Source organism: Lingula anatina, chromosome 5 (assembly GCF_051362555.1).
Source record: "Lingula anatina isolate TDL-2025a chromosome 5, LinAna3.0, whole genome shotgun sequence".
NCBI lineage: Eukaryota > Metazoa > Brachiopoda > Lingulata > Lingulida > Lingulidae > Lingula > Lingula anatina.
This window is the reverse complement of record NC_141771.1, coordinates 19533118-19552097: the sequence shown is the minus strand read 5'-3', so window position 1 is coordinate 19552097 and position 18980 is coordinate 19533118. Positions and strand designations below refer to the sequence as shown.

Sequence of the window (18980 nt, the reverse complement as noted above, 5' to 3'; positions counted from 1 at the left end):
ATCTAAACCAAAAATTCTGATATTTGTACAAATAATGCTTAACAGCAATAAAAATCTGTGATAAGCTGATCAGTTGACTGTGTTTAATGAAAAGTGTTTTTTGGAACAATATATTTGGGAAAACTGAAAATTACATTGAAAAGACATGCAAATCCCAGGCCTTAAAATAGTTAAACTTTAATAATTTTGTCAAATCTAGTCAAATACTTCTGAAATCTGTACAAATGTTGCTTAACAACAATAAAAATCTGGCATAAGCTGATCAATCCGTGTCTTTTTTTAAGTGTCAAGTTTATGGGAAATTGATCATCACTAGAGTGAGAATTAACCAAAACAAATATTTCAATATTGCAATGTATTATTTATTCTGAAAAAAAACAGCAAATGTGATTGAGGTTGTTGATGATTTGAGATTGTTTGTGAAAGAGGTTGCAAATTACCTATAACTGTCATCTGGAAAACAATATATACCCATACAAGACTTCTCCTTACTAGCAATGCCAGATGCAGATTACTCCTTACAATGGGTTTCTGGAAGGGGTTGCTGTTATCACATTATTTGACAATGTCCTAAATCTTGCCAAATATCATGTATTGTACACATGGATAAGACATAGTGCTGCTCTTGGTGTTGTCTTTCACTGCCTGCTTTTTCATGGTAAGGGTACTCTGGAAAAAGAACAATAGAACTGCAAATTAAATTGAAAAGACTGGCAGATTCAATGACTCAAAATAGTTAAAGATTAATAATTTTGTCAAATCTTGTTCAATATTTCTGAAATTTGAACAAATGATGCTTAACAATAATTAAAATCTGTGATAAGCTGATCAATTGACTGTGTCTAATGAAAAGTGTTTTTTGGGACAAAACCTGTGATAAGCAAATACCATGGCTTAAAATAGTTAAACATTAATAAATTTGACAATAACTATTAATTACTTTGAAAAGAACTGGCAAATTCTATGATATAAAATGGTTAAACATTAATAATTTTGTCAAATCTTGTCCAATGTTTCTAAAATTTATATAAATTAAGCTTAACAACACTTTAAATCTGAGATAAGCTGATCCGTTGTCTCAGTCTTTTTTGAAATGTCAAGTTTATTGGAAATAAATAATAAGAAGAGTATGAATTGACAGAAACAAACATTTCAATATTGCAATGTATTATTTACTCTGAAAGAAAACAGTAAATGTGATGATTTGAGGTTGTTTGTGTAAGAGGTCGAAATAACCTACAACTGTCATCTGGAAACCAATACATACCCAATACAAGACTTCTTCTTACTACCGATGCCAGATGCAGATAACTACTTACAATGGGTTTCTGGGTTAAATGGAAATGGAGAAAAAGGAAGACCTAAAACAGCATGGATGGACAACATTAAAGATTGAACCAATCAAAAATATACATAAAGCATACCAATGACACAAGATTGAGAGGCATGGTGATCCATGACAGCCAACTTTCTGAGAGTATATGGCACCCAATATTGATTATTGTATCACAATTGATTAATCAACCTATTTTGTATATTATTATGTTTTGCTTTTTGTCTGTACATCTAATTGCTTTGCTGCCTTCTTTGAAAATGTCCATATATTTTTAATTTCCTTGAATTATGCAATCTCGAGCGTCATTTTCCACCTCTGTGTCAGACAGGCAATCTTTTTAACAAAATTAATAATTTGAATACATGTTGATTTAAATATGATTTCATAATTGTAATTTTTATATTTGTAGTCTATAAGTTTTCATTTATGATAGATCCATATATTTGATTTACCTGTTGACTGTTTCCTCTGTTCACTCTGACGGACTTGGCCATCCTTCTGGCTGGAAGATGATAAAATATACATCTTTAAAACAATCTACTTTATTTTTTAGTGTCTTAAAACTGTTTTTTTCAGTTTCTTTGACAAAGCAATAAAATGCCCAAGGGATTTACATAAAAAGTCTCACATCAGTAGCGGCACAAATTCACCTAAATATCAGGTATTACATTGTAAAAGATGAAAAACTTGCTGAAAGGCTGTAAAGATCCAGAAAACACTGTGATCTGTGTAGAAACATTTAATATATGCAATGCATGCCCTTATATAACCATATTGGAAATTATTCTGGAGTAATTGTGTTCCATTGAGGCAGTATAGTCCTGTGCCCTCCAGTGCAGTGTAGTAGTCTGGAGTCATTGTGTTCCATTGTGGCAGTATAGTCATGTGTCTCCTAGTACAGTGTAGTAGTCTGGAGTCATTGTGTTCCATTGTGGCAGTATAGTCCTGTGTCTCCTAGTACAGTGTAGTAGTCTGGAGTCATTGTGTTCGATTGTGGCAGTATAGTCCTGTGCCTCCTAGTACAGTGTAGTGGTATGCAGTCATTGGGTCTATTCCCACAACTTTAGATCGATCTATCACCGCGGGGAGTCTCACCAGATTACTGTCAGATAATCCCCCTTAAGTGTCCGTCCCCGCCTACTACAAGCTGCAAGTGTTAATTAACTTTCGTGTCCGCCCGGCTGACAGCTATTTAGCGTGAACCCCCAGGGAGTTAGGTCGATCTAAAGTAGGTCGATCTAATCTATGGAAATGGGGTGATTGTGTTCGATTGTGGCAGTATAGTCCTGTGCCTCCAAGTACAGTGTAGTAGTCTGGAGTTATTGTGTTCCATTGTGGCAGTATAGTTCTGTGCCTCCTAGTACAGTGTAGTAGTCTGTAGTCATTGTGTTCCATTGTGGCAGTATAGTCCTGTGCCTCCTAGTTCAGTGTAGTACAGTGTAATCTGGAGTCAGATGATGGACTGAAAATGACAAAAAAAAAAATGACAGTGATCTGAGGCTTTTTCCTTAAGATCCAGAATTTTAGAGTAATTTAGTAAGTTTTCTACATGTGTACATCATATTAACTGTGAAGAAATAAATATAAAAACTTACAAAATAACGCGTTGCTGTAAGTCAAGGCTGAGGAGGAAAAAGGTCTACTTATAAATCAGATACAACATCAGTTCTCTAGTTAATTATCTTACCTTCATAAGCCAATGCAAAACTACAGATGAAAAGGGAATGGTAAAACTTGAAGTAGATGACGGTGTGCAATCTTGTCAGTTCTCCAAAAGCACTTTTAATCTGCACGTCAACATTCTGTAGCACATATTGTAAAATCTTCACAAGCACATATTGCATCGTGATGTGAACAGTGAACAACTGACACAGTCGATACCATATGTGTCCTTCACTTCAGATGTCTCATCCTGAACTCACGGATTAAGTTTGCCGAAAGAATCTATAACAGAACCATCTTAGAAAAGTGTCCTGGTGGAAGATGACACTTAGTGTACAGAACATTTGATGAAAATTCGGCTTTTCGGCATCACCCTTTGCCTGATACGCCATATTTATAAACATTGATTAGTATAGATGGCGATGTGCAAGAGGTGAAACTTTGGATTTGTAATGGACTGCGGTCAGCATCAGCAACAGGTTCACCGCCTGCTTTGTAAGAAACTCTTGCAAGGAGGGAGAGGGTTCTGGCACTGCAACAGAAATTACCAGGGTCCAGGCATTGTGTTATATATTGTGATATATTGTGATTTGTATTTAGCAGAAAGTCTCAAGGTCGAGAGCTTCAACGAAGCGTCAATCTGATTGGTTTAAAGTTATGGAAACAATACAGGAGCCGTCCAATGAAATTCCTTTATACAATAATTTTTTATTGTTTTGTAAACAAAGCAAATAGACAATGTCTGCACAGTCACTGGTAAGTTTTATTTTTTATTCGAAACTGAAACCCTGTATCAAGTATAAAGTAAGCTCACATAGCGCCTTTTTACAGTGCTGTTCATGATTTTTAAATGATTATTAACATTCTTAATGAAATTCTTTCAAATTTCTTGTCACACAACGATTTGATGATCATTCTTGTAATGGTGCAAATCGTTTTTTTTTTTTTTTTTTACAAAAACTATCAAATGAAGATACAGAAATCAATGATTTGTATCTTGTTTAACTAAGATTTCATTTATTTATTTTACATATTGCAGATGACAGCTGATATGGAGATTGAAATAAACAAAAAAGAACAGTGTGCTCGTAAGTTGTGTGTGTGTGTGTGTGTGTATGTGTGTGTGTGTGTGCATGTGACTGTATGTTTTTGACAAATGGGCTGGCAATTCATTACAATGGGCCTAAAATAACTAATTAATTTCTTTGTTATATGAAAGTAAGATATCCCATTCTTTATTTACTTTAAATAAGTGGTCAATTTGAATGTTTGTAGTGAAAATATCAAAAAGATATATTGATATTAATTCTTTCTATTTTACTTTTTATTTTGAACAGCCAAGGCCAGTGTCAGAATAATTCTGACAGAAAATCTGTTGAAAGCAAAAGTGGTAGGCAGGGGAACTGCCCTTGGAGGCTGGGACACCCAGCGTGGCATTAACATGCAAAGGACCACCAACATGGGTGTCCCATCTCTAAGGGCAGAGTTTCTCCTGCCAAAGGGCTCAAAAATGGAATGGAAATTCATTAAGCCACAAAATGTAAGTATTATATCCTTTTAAAAAAGTAATAATTCAAGGTAAAAAATTATTTTCTTTGAAATTGAAAAAGAAAATTTAAAGTCAAACATGTTTTTAAAGTATTTATTTATACCTTCATTCATTTCTTTAGAGTATTTGATTTATCATTTATTGTATATATTTATAAACATTTTATTTTTCATTTTATACATTTACATATTATCAAGTTATTTATTTATTTATTTATTCATTCATCATTCATTCAGCCTTACCACCCTGGGTCTGGCTGGACATGGGAGCCTGAACCCTTTAGGAACAGGTGCCTCCAGGTGACCACCAAGGACAGCATGGAAGTGACCTGTACTTGGGGAGAACTGGACATGGAAATAAAAGGTGCTTGATCTTATAATTTTATTTGATATAACCAATGGAAATAAAAGGTGAATTAAACTTTTAATTTTGTCTTGTATAATGTATGGTAAAAAAAGATTATTTGATCTCATAATCCTATAAAACATATCCTATGGAAAAAAATATGAAATGCCCTTTAATTCCATCAAATACATTTTAGACTATATTTTAATCTATATCATAACTTGTGAATGACAAATAAATGTGACATCTTATTCCAGAGTTGAACTACATGTACGAGCCTGAAGTCCACACCAGTGGTAAGTGAATTGCATTATATAATTGTATTGCTCTATTCAAGACAATAATTCAGCAGATATAGCAATTAACTTGGTGCATTTTTAATCTACTAGCAAGGAATCATGAAATAAAATTATTTATGGCTACAACACTCTGACTCTCAGGGTGCAAGTCTGAATTTAAAGACCTAGCTAATATGCACTAACTCCATGGAAACTCTCGCTGAATACAATCAGATTAACAGACTAACACCCCCCCTTTTGTCTCCAACATCCAGAATCACCAGGTTTACTGTATTTTACTCAATGCCATGATGTATTTGATATGTTAAGTTTAGAAAGAACAAATACATGTATTGTGTTTTGTTAGATTTCAATTCAATTCTCATGTTTCAGCTGATACCAACATAGATAAGATAAGATAAGATAAGATAAGAGTTTATTTAGCCAATTATAAAAATCGGAAATCATTTTCCTTTTGGAGCAATATACAGAGTAAAATAATAAAATAATACAATAAATAAATAAATTAAGAATTTAATTTTGAGATCAAATTAAAAAGTAATTATTGTAAAGAATCTTAACACTAAAGAGATAGATAAGACTGGAATCTAAGTAATTATTTTGACTTTAATACACACATGAAACATACACATGTGCACACACACATACATTAGCACATGCATGTACACAGACATGTACATGAACAGTATGTTGCACAGTATGTCTGACCTTTGACAGTCTTACAGTCTTCAGAAAAATTAATGCTCTTGCAGTGTAATTATTGAACACAATTGAAAATTAAAAGAACAGAATTGAATTGAATTGAATTTTAAAATTTTACTTTTTTTAAAAATTGAACCACATTCCTTAAAATTCAATTCTGTTCTTTCAGTTGATACCAAAGAAGAGAACAATGTAGCAATTGTTAAGACCCTAAGTATTGAGAAGCTAGGTAAGGCTGGAATCTCAGTAGAATAATTATGAATTTTAATATACTTATGAAACGTGTGCACACACACATACACTAACAAACACACTGCAAGTATGTTGCTTAAGCAAACTCTGGTCTTAAGCATAATTTGATAATATATTAATTTTTTAGTGTGGTGTGTCTTCAACAAATTGTAATACTGAACTGTATTTGAATATGCACAGATATGGAATATTAAGTTTTTAGGTTTATTATAATTTTTTCTTCCGTCGATACCAAAAACACAGATGCTGAAGGCATCAAAGAAAAAGGTAAGACAGTAAGGGCAATTTAAAAGGAATTCCTTTACACACACAAGTGGAATTTTGGGTAGAGAATTTCAGGCACAAATCCTGAGTTAAATTCACTGATCATTTATCAAAATGTTTGAATGTGTCCTTGATTATGTTAAATAAGGTACTGTATCCTTCTTGTGCACATGTATGGGATGTTTAATTTGTTTTCATTTCTTTCATCAGTCAATGTCAAAGACACAACAACCATGACAGAGGATGTGAAGGAGATAGGTAAGACAGCAGGGTTAACAGAAAAGGTAATTATTTATTACACTGATGGAATATGATTGTGCATGTACATGTGAACACACAAACACACACATACACAAACACACACACACACACACACACAAAAGAAAGTTATGTCTCCTTGATCTAAGTTGAAGTAAGAATTAGGATATGTCCGCGTTAGTAATGTAAGGCCTCTTTGCAACCCCACAATTTGAAATGTGTGCACTATTTGTCTGGAATTATAATTTAAATGTTGATACTTCTGGCGCACACTAAGTTTATATCATCTATCAACATAATCAATGTTTATCAGTAATACGCTTTATTTCTTTTTATTAATGCGACTTCCAATAAAAGCGGCCATCACCGGCCAAATTTCAAACATCACACTTGTGTCTGTTACATTACTAACGCGGACATATCCTAATTCTTTCTTCAACTTAGATCAAGGAGACATAAAAGAAAGGTATAGTACTCGTACACATGTTGCATGTTGCACTGGCCTTTGACAGACTAAAGAAGATACTTAATCTGCTGAAAAATTAATGCTTTTGCTGTTAAAAGATTGAACACACATAATGTTGTCTTTAAAATTCAATTCAGTTCAATTCTGTTCTTTCAGATGATACAAAAGCCAAGAAAAATGTTACAATTAAGACCCTTAGTAATGAGGAGATAGGTAAGACAGTAATCTCAGTAAAATAATTTTGACTTTTATACTTATGACACATGCATGCGCACACACACACACACATCACAATCATGTTGCTCAAACAAAGTCTGCTCTTAGGCATACTTCAGAGGATAATTTGTAATGTCACTTAAATCTTTGAATGTTCTAAACAAATTGTAATGCGGAGTTCTATTTGAAAATGCACAGATATAGAATGTTAAAATTTTTAATTGATGTCATTTTTTCTTCAGCTGATATCAAAGACACAGAGTGTGTCAGGAATTCATTTAAGGCTCTGTTCTCACAACTTTTAGATCGATCTATCACCGCGGGGAGTCTCACTAGATTACTGTCAGATAATCCCCCGTAAATGTCCGTCCCCGCCTACTACAAGCTTTAAGGGGTAATTAACTTTCTTGTCCGCCCGGCTGACAGCTATTTAGCGTGAACCCCTAGGGAGTTAGGTCGATCCAATGTAGGTTGATCTAATCTATGAGAATGGGGTGTAAGACACTTAAAAAATGTAAACACACACAGATGGACTTAAGGGTGGAAACTCTTATGCACAAACACTAAGATAAAATTCACTGTTCAGTTATCTAAATCTTTCAGTTTATCTTTGACTTTGTTAAATAATGTGTCGTATCCTTGTTGTGCACATGTATGGGACGTTTAATTTGTTTTCCTGTCTTTCTTCAGTTAATATCAAAGACACAACAACTGTGACAGAGGATGTGAAGGAGATAGGTAAGATATCAGTGTCAATAGAATTAGGATTTATTTATTACACTGATGGAATGTGATTGTGCATGCAACTTGCAAGCATGCGCAAACACACACACACACACTGCGTATTGATGTGTATTGCCTTTTTACAAGTACTGTTTTAATTGTCTAATTTGTTTATTTTAAATAATTGTAAAATATTTTCAGTACAATTGCATGCATGAAATAATGTAGTGCTCTGACTACATATTGAAGGTTATTTATTATTACATATTAGTAAGTTAATATTGTGTCATATATTTCAGCTTCCAAGGACAGACGCCCATCTAGGTGGAGAAGATTTTTAAGTCTTTTTACATCTTGCTTCAGACGAAGATCAAGAACATAAATGGTTATTATTATTATTATTATTGTTGTTTTTGTTATTTTTTGTTGTTGTTATTAAATAAATCTAATCACTCTCGATATTTAGAAATTTGACATCATTTTAAAAAAGAACAGATTCATTATACAGTCACAAGGAAGTTCTTTTGTTTGTTTCCTTGTTTTGATGGCATAATAACTAAGTGAACTTTCGATTTTTAAGAGGTACACTATGTCAAACAGCTGGTAAAACCTGTACAGTAATTATATGATAGCTGGTGGTTGTAGAGTTACTGTCAACATCTTTTTACAGCAAACAGAGTTTAACTGAATTATATTTTAATATTTTCATCTTCTTGTTTTTCAGGGTCATCATTGCAGAACTACTATTGCTTCTGTAGCAGCCAGTAACTTCAAATGTCATTCTCTTAATTTTACAATGAAATATTAATTTTGTGTAATCAAATGTTTTGTTGTTCTTTCTTTTCTTAATTGAGGGTAGCATTGGGGAGGGGTGATCACAGTTTATGGAAAATAAAATCACCAATTAAAAAATCACAGTAAACATCAGGCAAGTAGCCAGCACTTGACTTTTATCTACAATAAATGAAATACACCAACATTTGATTTCTGATTCAAGTTTATCTCCAATTTTAATTTTTAAATTTCTTTTATCAAACTTAAGAATTAAACTATACTTAATTACATACATAAACACTCATATTCATATACCCTACCATACTGCTCAGTTACTGATTACAACAGATAAACTAAGGTTATCATAAAATGCAAAAAATTAGTACCAAATGCACAAAGGATCTCATCCATTTTCTTTATCATGTATAACATTAAATATAACAAAAAATTATATATATATATATATATATATATATATATCATGAAAGACAGAATGGAAAAAACAAAGATTATGGGGACCCCACCCATCCAACAAGTTATCTTTTTATTTTATGCGGCAATAGTAGACTATAAAACATGACAAAACTATGATATGCACTTGTTGGTACAATTGAAGTTACAGTAAACTAACACATACTTTGAAAAAAATGCTTTGAAAAAAGTAATAGACGCAAACCATCTTAATTCAACTAGAAAACAAATGAAAGCCATTGGAATCATAAAAGGTTCCATATATATTTGCCCCCCCCCCCCCCCCCATGGTTAGATAAAAAAATTAAGGAATTAATTCTTTTAAACATCCACACCATCCTAAAACTATGTTATTTATAGAATATCATACTGCCATACAATGTATCTATTCCTGTTAAATTAAACCAATAATCCATATTTCCAACAACAGTTTTATGACTTTTATATCTTGAGATTCACCAAAAAATTTTTTTATTAACATCTACACCCATTTAAAACAATGTAATTTGTTCGATTATCAAAGTGTTATACAAAGTTTAATCAAATCAAACCAATTCAATGTGGAGAAGACAATAATTGAACAACTTAAGCCTCACAAAAGCATAATAAAAAAATTATATTGCAGGTGAGCAACCAGAAAAGAAATTTAATCACTTGGTTGTCTCAGTTAGTGGGTCAAAGTTTAAACAGACAATACAGCCCAACACATTTTAATATTTAATTTTGAAAGAAAAGGCTAAAAACAAAAACAAGTTTTATATCAGTCTCTTTTGATAACACATGAATCTTCTAACAGGACTATCATAAAAGTTGATGCCTGATATAAAACTGACTTGACACCAGAAAAACATGTCTTAGTTCTACTGGTCAAGATTTGCATTTGATAAAGTATATCAGATTTGTCCTTGCTGTTATGCTGATAGGAAGGTGGTCTCCTAGGTTTCTCTTCAGTTGATGAATCTGGAAAAAATGTCACAATAATTCTTCAGAAGATATCCATTGCTTTAATTCATCAAAATGTCTTTAAACAAAGATATCTTTACACTGTAAAAGAATATATTAAATACCCAACTGCAGGAATCATTTCAGTAAGCAAAATGGGACACTTTTTCATTTTGTCCACAATGCAGATAAGGCAACTGCTCCTGACATAAGTATTTGATGTAATTTTAATTAATTAAAATTAATTAAGAAACAGTTTTACCTCAGTTGTCAGCTGTGGTACCATATGGTCTGGAGTTTGTTTGTTACTCTGATCTCCATGACAACAGGTCCAGATGATCATCTGCAAGCACATCAAAGATGGCGTCCAGAGTTTCAGCAACCATCCACAATTTCTGGTCCTTTCTCACGACTCCCACAAGAAATGAGCCAAAATTCTGACGGAAAAAACAACTCAACATCAAAATTGGCAAATATACAGACACTAAACAGCAACCAAAATTTCAACAACATTACCAAAAGAGTTTGAAAAATTCTAAAAGCAATAAAAGTCTTCCCTTTAACAACAGGTAAAAATAGTAAATGTTTTTTACTCAATCTTCACAAGCTCTGTTGGTTTTCTGATCATCAGTGCACACTTTCATGTCAGAAAGCTTTCAATATTTTAAGTTGTTATCGACTAGACAAAACAGTTCATTTAACATTGGTACTATTGACTAAGAGTAAACCATGAACTTAACCATACATACTAGTACATGTACATATCTGGGGTACCTTGTAGGTGTGTTTCCATCTCTGTCTTAATGGTGTGGTGGCTCACTGATATTACAGCTATTTTCAACTAGTGTTTCCCTGGCCTATTGGTACACTACCCTGAAAGACAAAACTTAACATGATCATAAGCTGAGAGGAATAAATTATGTTTGAAACAGAAAAGCTGGCAAAAATACAGTCACCAAACAGTAAAAAAAATTGCACATGCACACACATTAAAAAAGTTCAATCTTGCTCCTTTTTGAAAGTAACATGCCATGGTGGAGTTAATGAAACAGTTTAATTACCTATAACTGAACTAATTTTTTTTTATAAATTTCTTAACGTGAACATGCCCAGTAGCCAGGGGTGTGTGTGTGTGTGTGTGTGTGTGTGGGGGGGGGGGGGGGGGGGGGGGGGGGGTTCTGGGAAAATGTTCCCTCTGAGTAAAATTTTATCTAAATACATGAGGATTACATGGTAAAAGGTCCATTTTTTGTCAAAAAAGAATCCCCCTTTTGAAACAGCTGGCTGCTGAAGGGTTTCACAAACTGAATTAATTGAATGACTTTTCACATCATGTACAGAACCAGCCTGACATGTGTGACAAATACAAACTGACTGATAAAATCACTTCTTGTCTTTTAACTAACTAGATGTGAGCTTGATGGAATGTCATGTTACATGTTTACCAATGCTTAGTGAAGTAATAACAGATAATTATATGCAGTGGGTTGTGCAGATAACATCTTTAAATTATGGCATCTGAAGTATTGGAGAGAAATGACTTCAACCAATCAGATATGTCCACTGTAACCAGCAGTTAACATCATCCAATAGAATGACTGGATTCAAGATTTTAAACAGGGGGTTCCTAATACAACTTTATGCATTGCTCAGTACAAAAACTGGGTGCATTGGTAATGTTGACAACAAGTTCATACAGAATCCAAATGGATATTCTTATGGTGCTCTGAGAGTTCAATTGTGAACACAATTACAGTATTAGAAAGGACAGTATTAGAAAGGACATATCAAGCACCTTATCCAAGTGACTGGCTCACAGTGAAATGTAAGACAGTAGTGTACGTAACAATGGCAGGAAAAGGAATGACAAACCAAAAATAGGAAATCATGTGAAAAGTAGCCTTGGAATCAGGACTCAAAGTAACTTGTGACAAGAATCTTTTGGCAATTAATCATCTCATAAAATTCAAGAAAATAATTATACTGGAGAGAAACCTTACAAGTGTAGAGTCTGTGACAAGACTTTTAATACCACCAATTAAGTTCTTACAACATTCAGTAAAAATGTGCAAAGGAGAGAGACCTTACTAGTGCAGATTCTGTGACAAAACTTTTACTCAAAAAGGCCATTGCACAGTGCATGAAAGAATTCACACAGGAGAGAGACCTTACAAGTGTAGATTCTGTGACAAAACTTTTACTCAAAAAGGCAATTGCACTTTGCATGAAAGAATTCATACTGGAGAGAAACCTTACAAGTGCAGATTCTGTGATAAAACTTTTAGAGACAAAAGTAATTGCAGTGGGCATGAAAGGATTCACACAGGAGAGAAATCTTACAAATGTAGATTCTGTGAGGTAACTTTTACACATAAAAATTCTTGCGTATATCATGAAAAAATTCACACAGGAGATAGACCTTACAAATGTAGATTCTGTGACAAAACTTATAAAGACAAAACTTCTTGCATATATCATGAAAGAATTCACACAGGAGAGAGGCCTTACAAGTGTAGATTATGTGACAAAACTTTCACGCAAAGAGGCCATTGCACAGAGCATGAGATAATTCACACAGGAGAGAGACCTTACAAGTGTAGATTCTGTGATAAACTTTTTAATGACAAAAAAGCTATCATCTATCATGAAAGAATTCACACAGGAGAGAAACCTTACAAGTGCAGATTCTGTGACAAAACTTATAGAGACAAAAACACTTGCAGAGAGCATGAAAGAATTCACACAGGAGAGAAACCTTACAAGTGTAGATTCTGTGAGGAAACTTTTACACGAAAAAATTCTTGCAAACGTCATGAAAAAAATCACATCATGATCACGGATGAAATAAGTCATATGGAAGATAAACGGACAAATAATAATGCCATAACCCATCATATATATGAGGAAGAAAGAACAGAATACAATCATAAAGATGATGACACTTTTACCACAGAGAATATCGCCATAATTACTGACAATGATGTCTATGAATTACTTACTGGCATAAAAAGGACCACACCAGGTGTCATCACAACAATTATAAAAAATCCTTTCCACAGCTCTCAATGATATGTTCAGATGACAGAAACAGAAAAGACACTATCACCTGTTAACTTTGCTATTTTTGCACATCTTAAAAACAATCAAATGTAACTGCTTCAATTTTTATCAATAATTATCATTTTTATACTGTGTAAGTTCCAACCATTATCTTCCATGATCAGTCACATCATCTATGATAGATCATCTATAATAAAAGAACTGTAATTAGTCAAATACATGATATTACACTAGAAAATCCCTCTCTCCTACCTTTATTGTTGAAAACAGAAAGAGAAATAGACAAGTGTTTCATTTTGATGTAATTTATGTGTTTACTAGATGAAAACAATTTAGATTATTTTATTTTTTTATATATCCAATGACTTAGCGACAGAATAAACAGTAAGAAAAGAATCATCGTTTTGTTCACTAAAGAAAATATCAAACTCCAAATGGATATTTGATTAAACCACGACACATATTACAGGCTTCAAAGAAACATTCGATGCCAGCTAGGCAAGTGAGATGTTGAAAAAGCTTAAAATCTCAAAAAAAAAAAAAAGAAAAACACCTGTAAATGTAATACTATATTTATGCTTTGTCTAAAAGGGGGCGTCTCGATAGTCCGAAGGTTCATTGGTCCGAAGGTTCATTGGTCCGAAAAGTGGTAACATTTTCGTCGATTTTTTAATCAAGGGTTCATTGGTCCGAAGGTTCTATAGTGAACATTCGGACCAATGAACCTTCGGACTATTGAACCTTCGGACTATCGCTACGGCCCCGTCTAAAAGAATTCAATGTTTTATTGCTGTTCTCTGTCAGCACAGTTTTCATATTTTAAGTTATCAACTGAACACAACAGTCAGGGTCATGTCCATACTCCCCCGCACCGATAATCCCCCTTAGTAATTTTTTGTACTATGCGCATCGATACAACCCCGCACTGGTACATCCCCGCACCGATACTCCCCCACACCGATACTCCCCCTCAGTAGATCTGTAATTGTAGGGGAATATTGGTGCGGGGATGTACCGGTGCGAGGGTTTATCGGTGCGGGGACGTATTGACATGTAACCCAACAGTCCACCTAACACTGGCAATATTCTGTATCAGTTAACCATAAGGAATACTGAGCTGTAGTCAACAAATGAATTTCTAGCATTATAATAATAATAATAAATCCACATACCATTTTATCTTTACACATCGAAATGTCAAAACATGGAAAATTTGGTTAAAAAAAGAGGCTAACCCATTCCTGTCTTCTTACTGATTTTTATCTGCTATTTGCACACAAATCTCAAACACTTACTTTTCTAGCTACAGAAATCTGTTGACAGAAATTTTGTCTGATCACAGGTAATTATTGATACCATACATAAACTTAGTATTAATACAAAATCTATGAAAAATGCAAATATAACCCATTGACAGTGGCCCCTGTATTGTGGTCAACTGATGACCCCAACACTAATGGTCAGTTTACCTGAGTGTCCTTAGTGCTGTCTTCCTGTTTATGAGAGAGTTGACCCCCCTTTCCCCCTCTTACGCCTAATTCAGGTTTGTGCATAATAATAATAAAATGCATGATAATAGTGAATGATTCTTAAATAAATTGACTGGTTAGTGCTGAGGGAACGCATTCGGCCCCTGGTTGTGAAAGAGAATGCTGAGGGAACGCATTCGGCCCCTGGTTGTGAAAGGGTTAAAACCCCCCCCCCCCCCCCCCCCCCCCCCCCCCCCCCCCCGTCTCGCCCTATGCCGGCCTCTCACCCTGAGCTTCAGAGATAACTTGAAACAAACCTCTACACTATGGCATACCCTTGGCGTTACCAGTTGCTTGAAACGGCAAGGGTTAATTGCTATTAAGCTCTGAAGTTCAGGGTGCGGCTCCTACACCTGCGTGTCAAAACTATCGTTGGCTGGTTCATCTTCTACCGGGAGTTGAACAGTTAACGTGGTCAACAAATTGTTAGGGAGAGACTGATGGCATGGAGATGTATCATATTGTTTGAAAGTGCTACGCTGTGGAACTGGAAAAATGGGATATTTTTACACTTGTCTAAAAGATTGTTAAAGCCTCTGATTATAGCAGCTCCACGCTTTATTTATGTTTTGCTGTTGAACTGATACTTCTCTCATCCGTCCGACTCTCCCTAAAATGTTCCACTCCAAAAAAAATCAATAATGCTATGGGAGAATTGTACAGGCAATTGACCTACATTCTTCACTGCAGTTATTGGCGCTAGTTTAACAATGTTATGACTTGGACGTGATAACGTGATTCATGCCTGTGATATGTAGGTTTATAATTTATATTCAAATAAATTCATAAACAGGGCGTGTCAATCAAATGATTGGAAAGTTGTGAGGGTAAAGAGACGTTATTTACAAAAGTAATAAAAACTGAACATGACTCAAAAACAGAAAAAAAATGCATTTTTCTCTTATATGCAAATTAGATTGCCTGTAGTAATATAAGTCTGTCCGGAAGTGATGTTCACATCAGAGATTTCAAATAGCGGTGATCATGATCACCTAAGCTATCTTAATTTTTATTATTTTATAAAAAATAAGTAATGTATATTTGAAGCTAGCAAAAGTAATTTCCCCAAAGTAAAATAACAATTTTCTTCTCATTATAAATCATTGCTCGACCCGCCCTTCGGAAGAATTTTGTAACAGCTAGAAGGCTGAGAAGGGCTTCTTGACGAGAGTCCCGGTGTACGCCCCCTCCCTCCCCTCGAGAAGTACTGTAAAGATCACTTTTATTAATATGCTCCAGCGAATAAGAAAAGTTTAGATATATATAACTCATATTCCAATGCTTTTTTTCGCATTTTGTCTGTGGCTCTGCTGAGTTTGAGAGAGAGAGAGAGAGAGAGAGAGAGAGAGAGAGAATTTGTCTTACGTTAGATCGCGAGGATGTGGTATTTAACTGCTATGAAATTTCCATAATTTATTCAAAATAAAGTAGAATCTACCTCGAGAGAAGACACTCATCGTGTCACCTTAAAACAAAGCGGTCAGCGACTTGTCACACCTAACACATTTTCATCAATTCTTTGGAAGACGTCACAATCATGTTGAGACAGAACAGACGCCAGAATATCACCCTGTATAATAATAATGATTATTTCTTATTTATTGATATGTTCTAGATAAATATTAAGAGCACTACAGTAATGATAAGATACATTTTAATGAATCTAAGGTTTCATTCCATTTCGTTCTATGTAGGTCAAACCAACTCTGCTGAATGCAATCAGTTTAACAGATTAACACACCTCCTCTTGTTTCAAACTTTCTCGTATAATCACCGCCTTTTCTGTATTCCACCAAACGCCAGGCGGAGGCGTTACAATTTGAAATATCAATTCCCGATGAAAAAATATTTGATACGAATGGAATTTTATTTCTTTTATTACATAAAATGTGTTATTCGAGTGCTGTATGTGAAAGAATCATGTGATGTATGATATATGTTGAAATCTTGTATATGTCAATATTGACAGCATGAAATGACAGGAGGATATTGGGGAGGTAGAATAAAACTGTTATAACTTGTACATGACAGTACAGACGGGCGTTATGATAAATGGTTGTATGATGCAAAGTGGAAAAAAAATCAATTTGAATAAAATGCTTCGTCAAAATATAGGCATAGCGTATCTTCACGGCGTTTGTGCTGACGTTTTGAATTATTACACAGATTTTCCTGGGATAAGTGGTATTTTTCTCCAACTGATCAACCCTTCTTTCCTGCCACTGGCTAAAATTCTGTAAAAGTCTTGGATAAATTAATAAATGCCTTTGTTATCATAACCAGGTTCCACGCACGCACACACACACAGACATATAATCCGGCGAAAGTTTATTTGTCATTGTGAAGGTAAATGAAGACTACAACATCGTACATTCAGATATGATCACATAATTTAAAAGTTTATTAATTTGTAGTCTGCTGATTCCAGAAGATGGCGCCATAGTACGGTTAGGTTGGTCACGTATACTAAACTCTGTTCAGATAAAACGTGCATTTGATCATAATCAGTGACGTAAATACTGTTTCTTTTTGGGGGGGGGGGGGGTGTTAGGGTATGAGATTAATTTTGTCAATGGCGGGTTTTGAAATATATCTAACACAAATGCATCCCATGCATTCTTATTGCAGGAAATTATAAATGAAGGTTCACCTATCAGATAATGCTGATAATTAAGTAAGCAATGCGTCCAAAATATCCTGCCTCCTCCCCCATGAATCATATGTAACCAACACTCCAGAAAGAGATGTCACGTCTTCATCAGTTCTGAGTGACCAGGGAGTGGATGCGAGGCGGTCCAGATACTAAGTATACGAAAATATCAGTTTCAACCGATTTAGTACAACGTTTTAAGATATTAATGTTAGGTATTTGACGATAATTTATTGATGATTCAATTTTGATGCTTGGGCGTTTAAAATTGGTATTGCAAATAGCCCAATATTTTCCCTATTCATTTTCGCCAGCTCTTCATATCACATGTAAATGAAGAATGCAGTTACACTTCATGTGAACTATTCTGAACTCCGTTGGTAGATGTAGTCCTAGCACTAAATGTTCTACGTGTGGTGTCTTTCTGATTCTTTTTCCTACACTAAAGATGGTATATGTAGGACAATATGTAGTTATTGAAGTTGTTAGCAAGTACCTTTCAAAAATATATTCCTTTATCCAATAAAATCTATAACAAGTTGACAATATTACATTGAATGATATATTTTTGCTAATGTCTTGAGAGCTATAATGAAAAATATATTCTTTTTCCAGTAAAAATTAATTGGGAATATTACATTGAATAATAAATTCTCAATTTTTAATTTCTAGTTATCAGTACTTTGAACTCGGCATATAAACATAATTTCACTCTTGACATTCACGTGATTTTATATTAATCCAAAGGCATATAGTGCGCATTAGACCTTGACTTAGAGAGTAAAATCCTGAAAAATTGAGCAATTTCCCTTTATCACCAAAGCACACTCTTATCTAACGCCGTTGACAAAAGTATGATGTATAAAAGTTTTTTAAAGTCTGCTTGTTATATGCTACACTCCATTACGATTTAAACATGCTTTCGAGTTGTCAATTTCAACTTTTCCTGTCGTGAGCGAAATTGACCATTCTCTATTTTCATTATGAAAGAGACTTGCTTGGAGCATAAAATGAGTTTATGAATCGAATTACTGTGAACTGTTTTTGGATACCGTATATCTTAGTGATTTATTGTTGAAATTTCTAGGAAAATAAAATGTTTGCTTTTTTACGGGACCAGCGCTCACTATGTGCCTTTAACGTTGGCTTTACTTTAAATGCTCAGATAAGAGATTAGAATACTTGATTTCATAAATTTGTGCTTGATAATGTTCTAATTGTCTGCTGTCCAGACTCGTAGTTTGTTCACTATGATCTTTGTAAAAATGCAACTGGGACGGTGATGTTTTTTTAAACAAATCTAGATTTCGTGTAAAGTTTAAAGAATTATTGATACTATTTTTTTAAATCTGCTCAATTTTGAAAAAAAAAAAACAATAACTTTTATAAGATGGATCAGCAGGTGCAAAAATGTTTACTCTCTACATGTGTTATGTGAGGTTCATTCATGTTCGGTTTATAGCACAACACAGCACGAGAGTT

At 34.1% G+C, this 18980-nt stretch overlaps 2 protein-coding genes and 4 long non-coding RNA genes across 7 annotated transcripts in view; 4 read left to right on the top strand and 2 right to left on the bottom strand.

The window, feature by feature from the left end:
• The window catches only part of LOC147761828 (uncharacterized), a 127343-nt gene extending 123893 nt beyond the window's left edge, over positions 1-3450 (bottom strand). The window contains exons 1-3 of one of the 2 annotated variants that reach the window (XR_015334669.1): positions 3024-3450; positions 1789-2798; positions 1040-1361 (exon numbers count right to left, since the gene is read on the bottom strand). This is a non-coding gene — a long non-coding RNA (uncharacterized LOC147761828). Of the gene's footprint in view, positions 1-1039; positions 1362-1788; positions 2799-3023 lie in introns of those variants that run through there. The other variant, XR_015334667.1, reaches the window with a different exon arrangement.
• Positions 3451-4788: 1338 nt separating this feature from the next.
• Positions 4789-6122, top strand: LOC147761827 (uncharacterized). The gene is made up of 3 exons (XR_015334731.1): positions 4789-4910; positions 5150-5188; positions 6063-6122. It is a non-coding gene; the product is annotated as an uncharacterized LOC147761827 (long non-coding RNA).
• A 253-nt stretch (positions 6123-6375) lies between these two features.
• Positions 6376-18980, top strand: part of LOC147761812 (uncharacterized) — a 271082-nt gene continuing 258477 nt past the window's right edge. The window contains exons 1-2 of the long non-coding RNA XR_015334672.1: positions 6376-6412; positions 6620-6667. This is a non-coding gene — a long non-coding RNA (uncharacterized LOC147761812). The remainder of the gene's footprint in view (positions 6413-6619; positions 6668-18980) is intronic.
• On the bottom strand, positions 9603-14959 carry LOC106155537 (uncharacterized). Its single transcript, XR_015334716.1, has 4 exons — positions 14789-14959; positions 11034-11132; positions 10522-10696; positions 9603-10277 (listed from the first exon to the last, which is right to left on the bottom strand). It is a non-coding gene; the product is annotated as an uncharacterized LOC106155537 (long non-coding RNA).
• LOC106170680 (uncharacterized) lies at positions 11854-13869 on the top strand. Its single transcript, XM_087013132.1, has 2 exons — positions 11854-11999; positions 12356-13869. The coding sequence occupies exons 1-2, from the start codon at positions 11854-11856 to the stop codon at positions 13326-13328; spliced, it is 1119 nt and encodes a 372-aa protein (XP_086869258.1). The 3' UTR covers positions 13329-13869.
• The window catches only part of LOC147761824 (uncharacterized), a 45330-nt gene continuing 38259 nt past the window's right edge, over positions 11910-18980 (top strand). The window contains exon 1 of the mRNA XM_087013699.1: positions 11910-11932. The gene's annotated coding sequence lies outside the window, so the exon portion shown is untranslated. The remainder of the gene's footprint in view (positions 11933-18980) is intronic.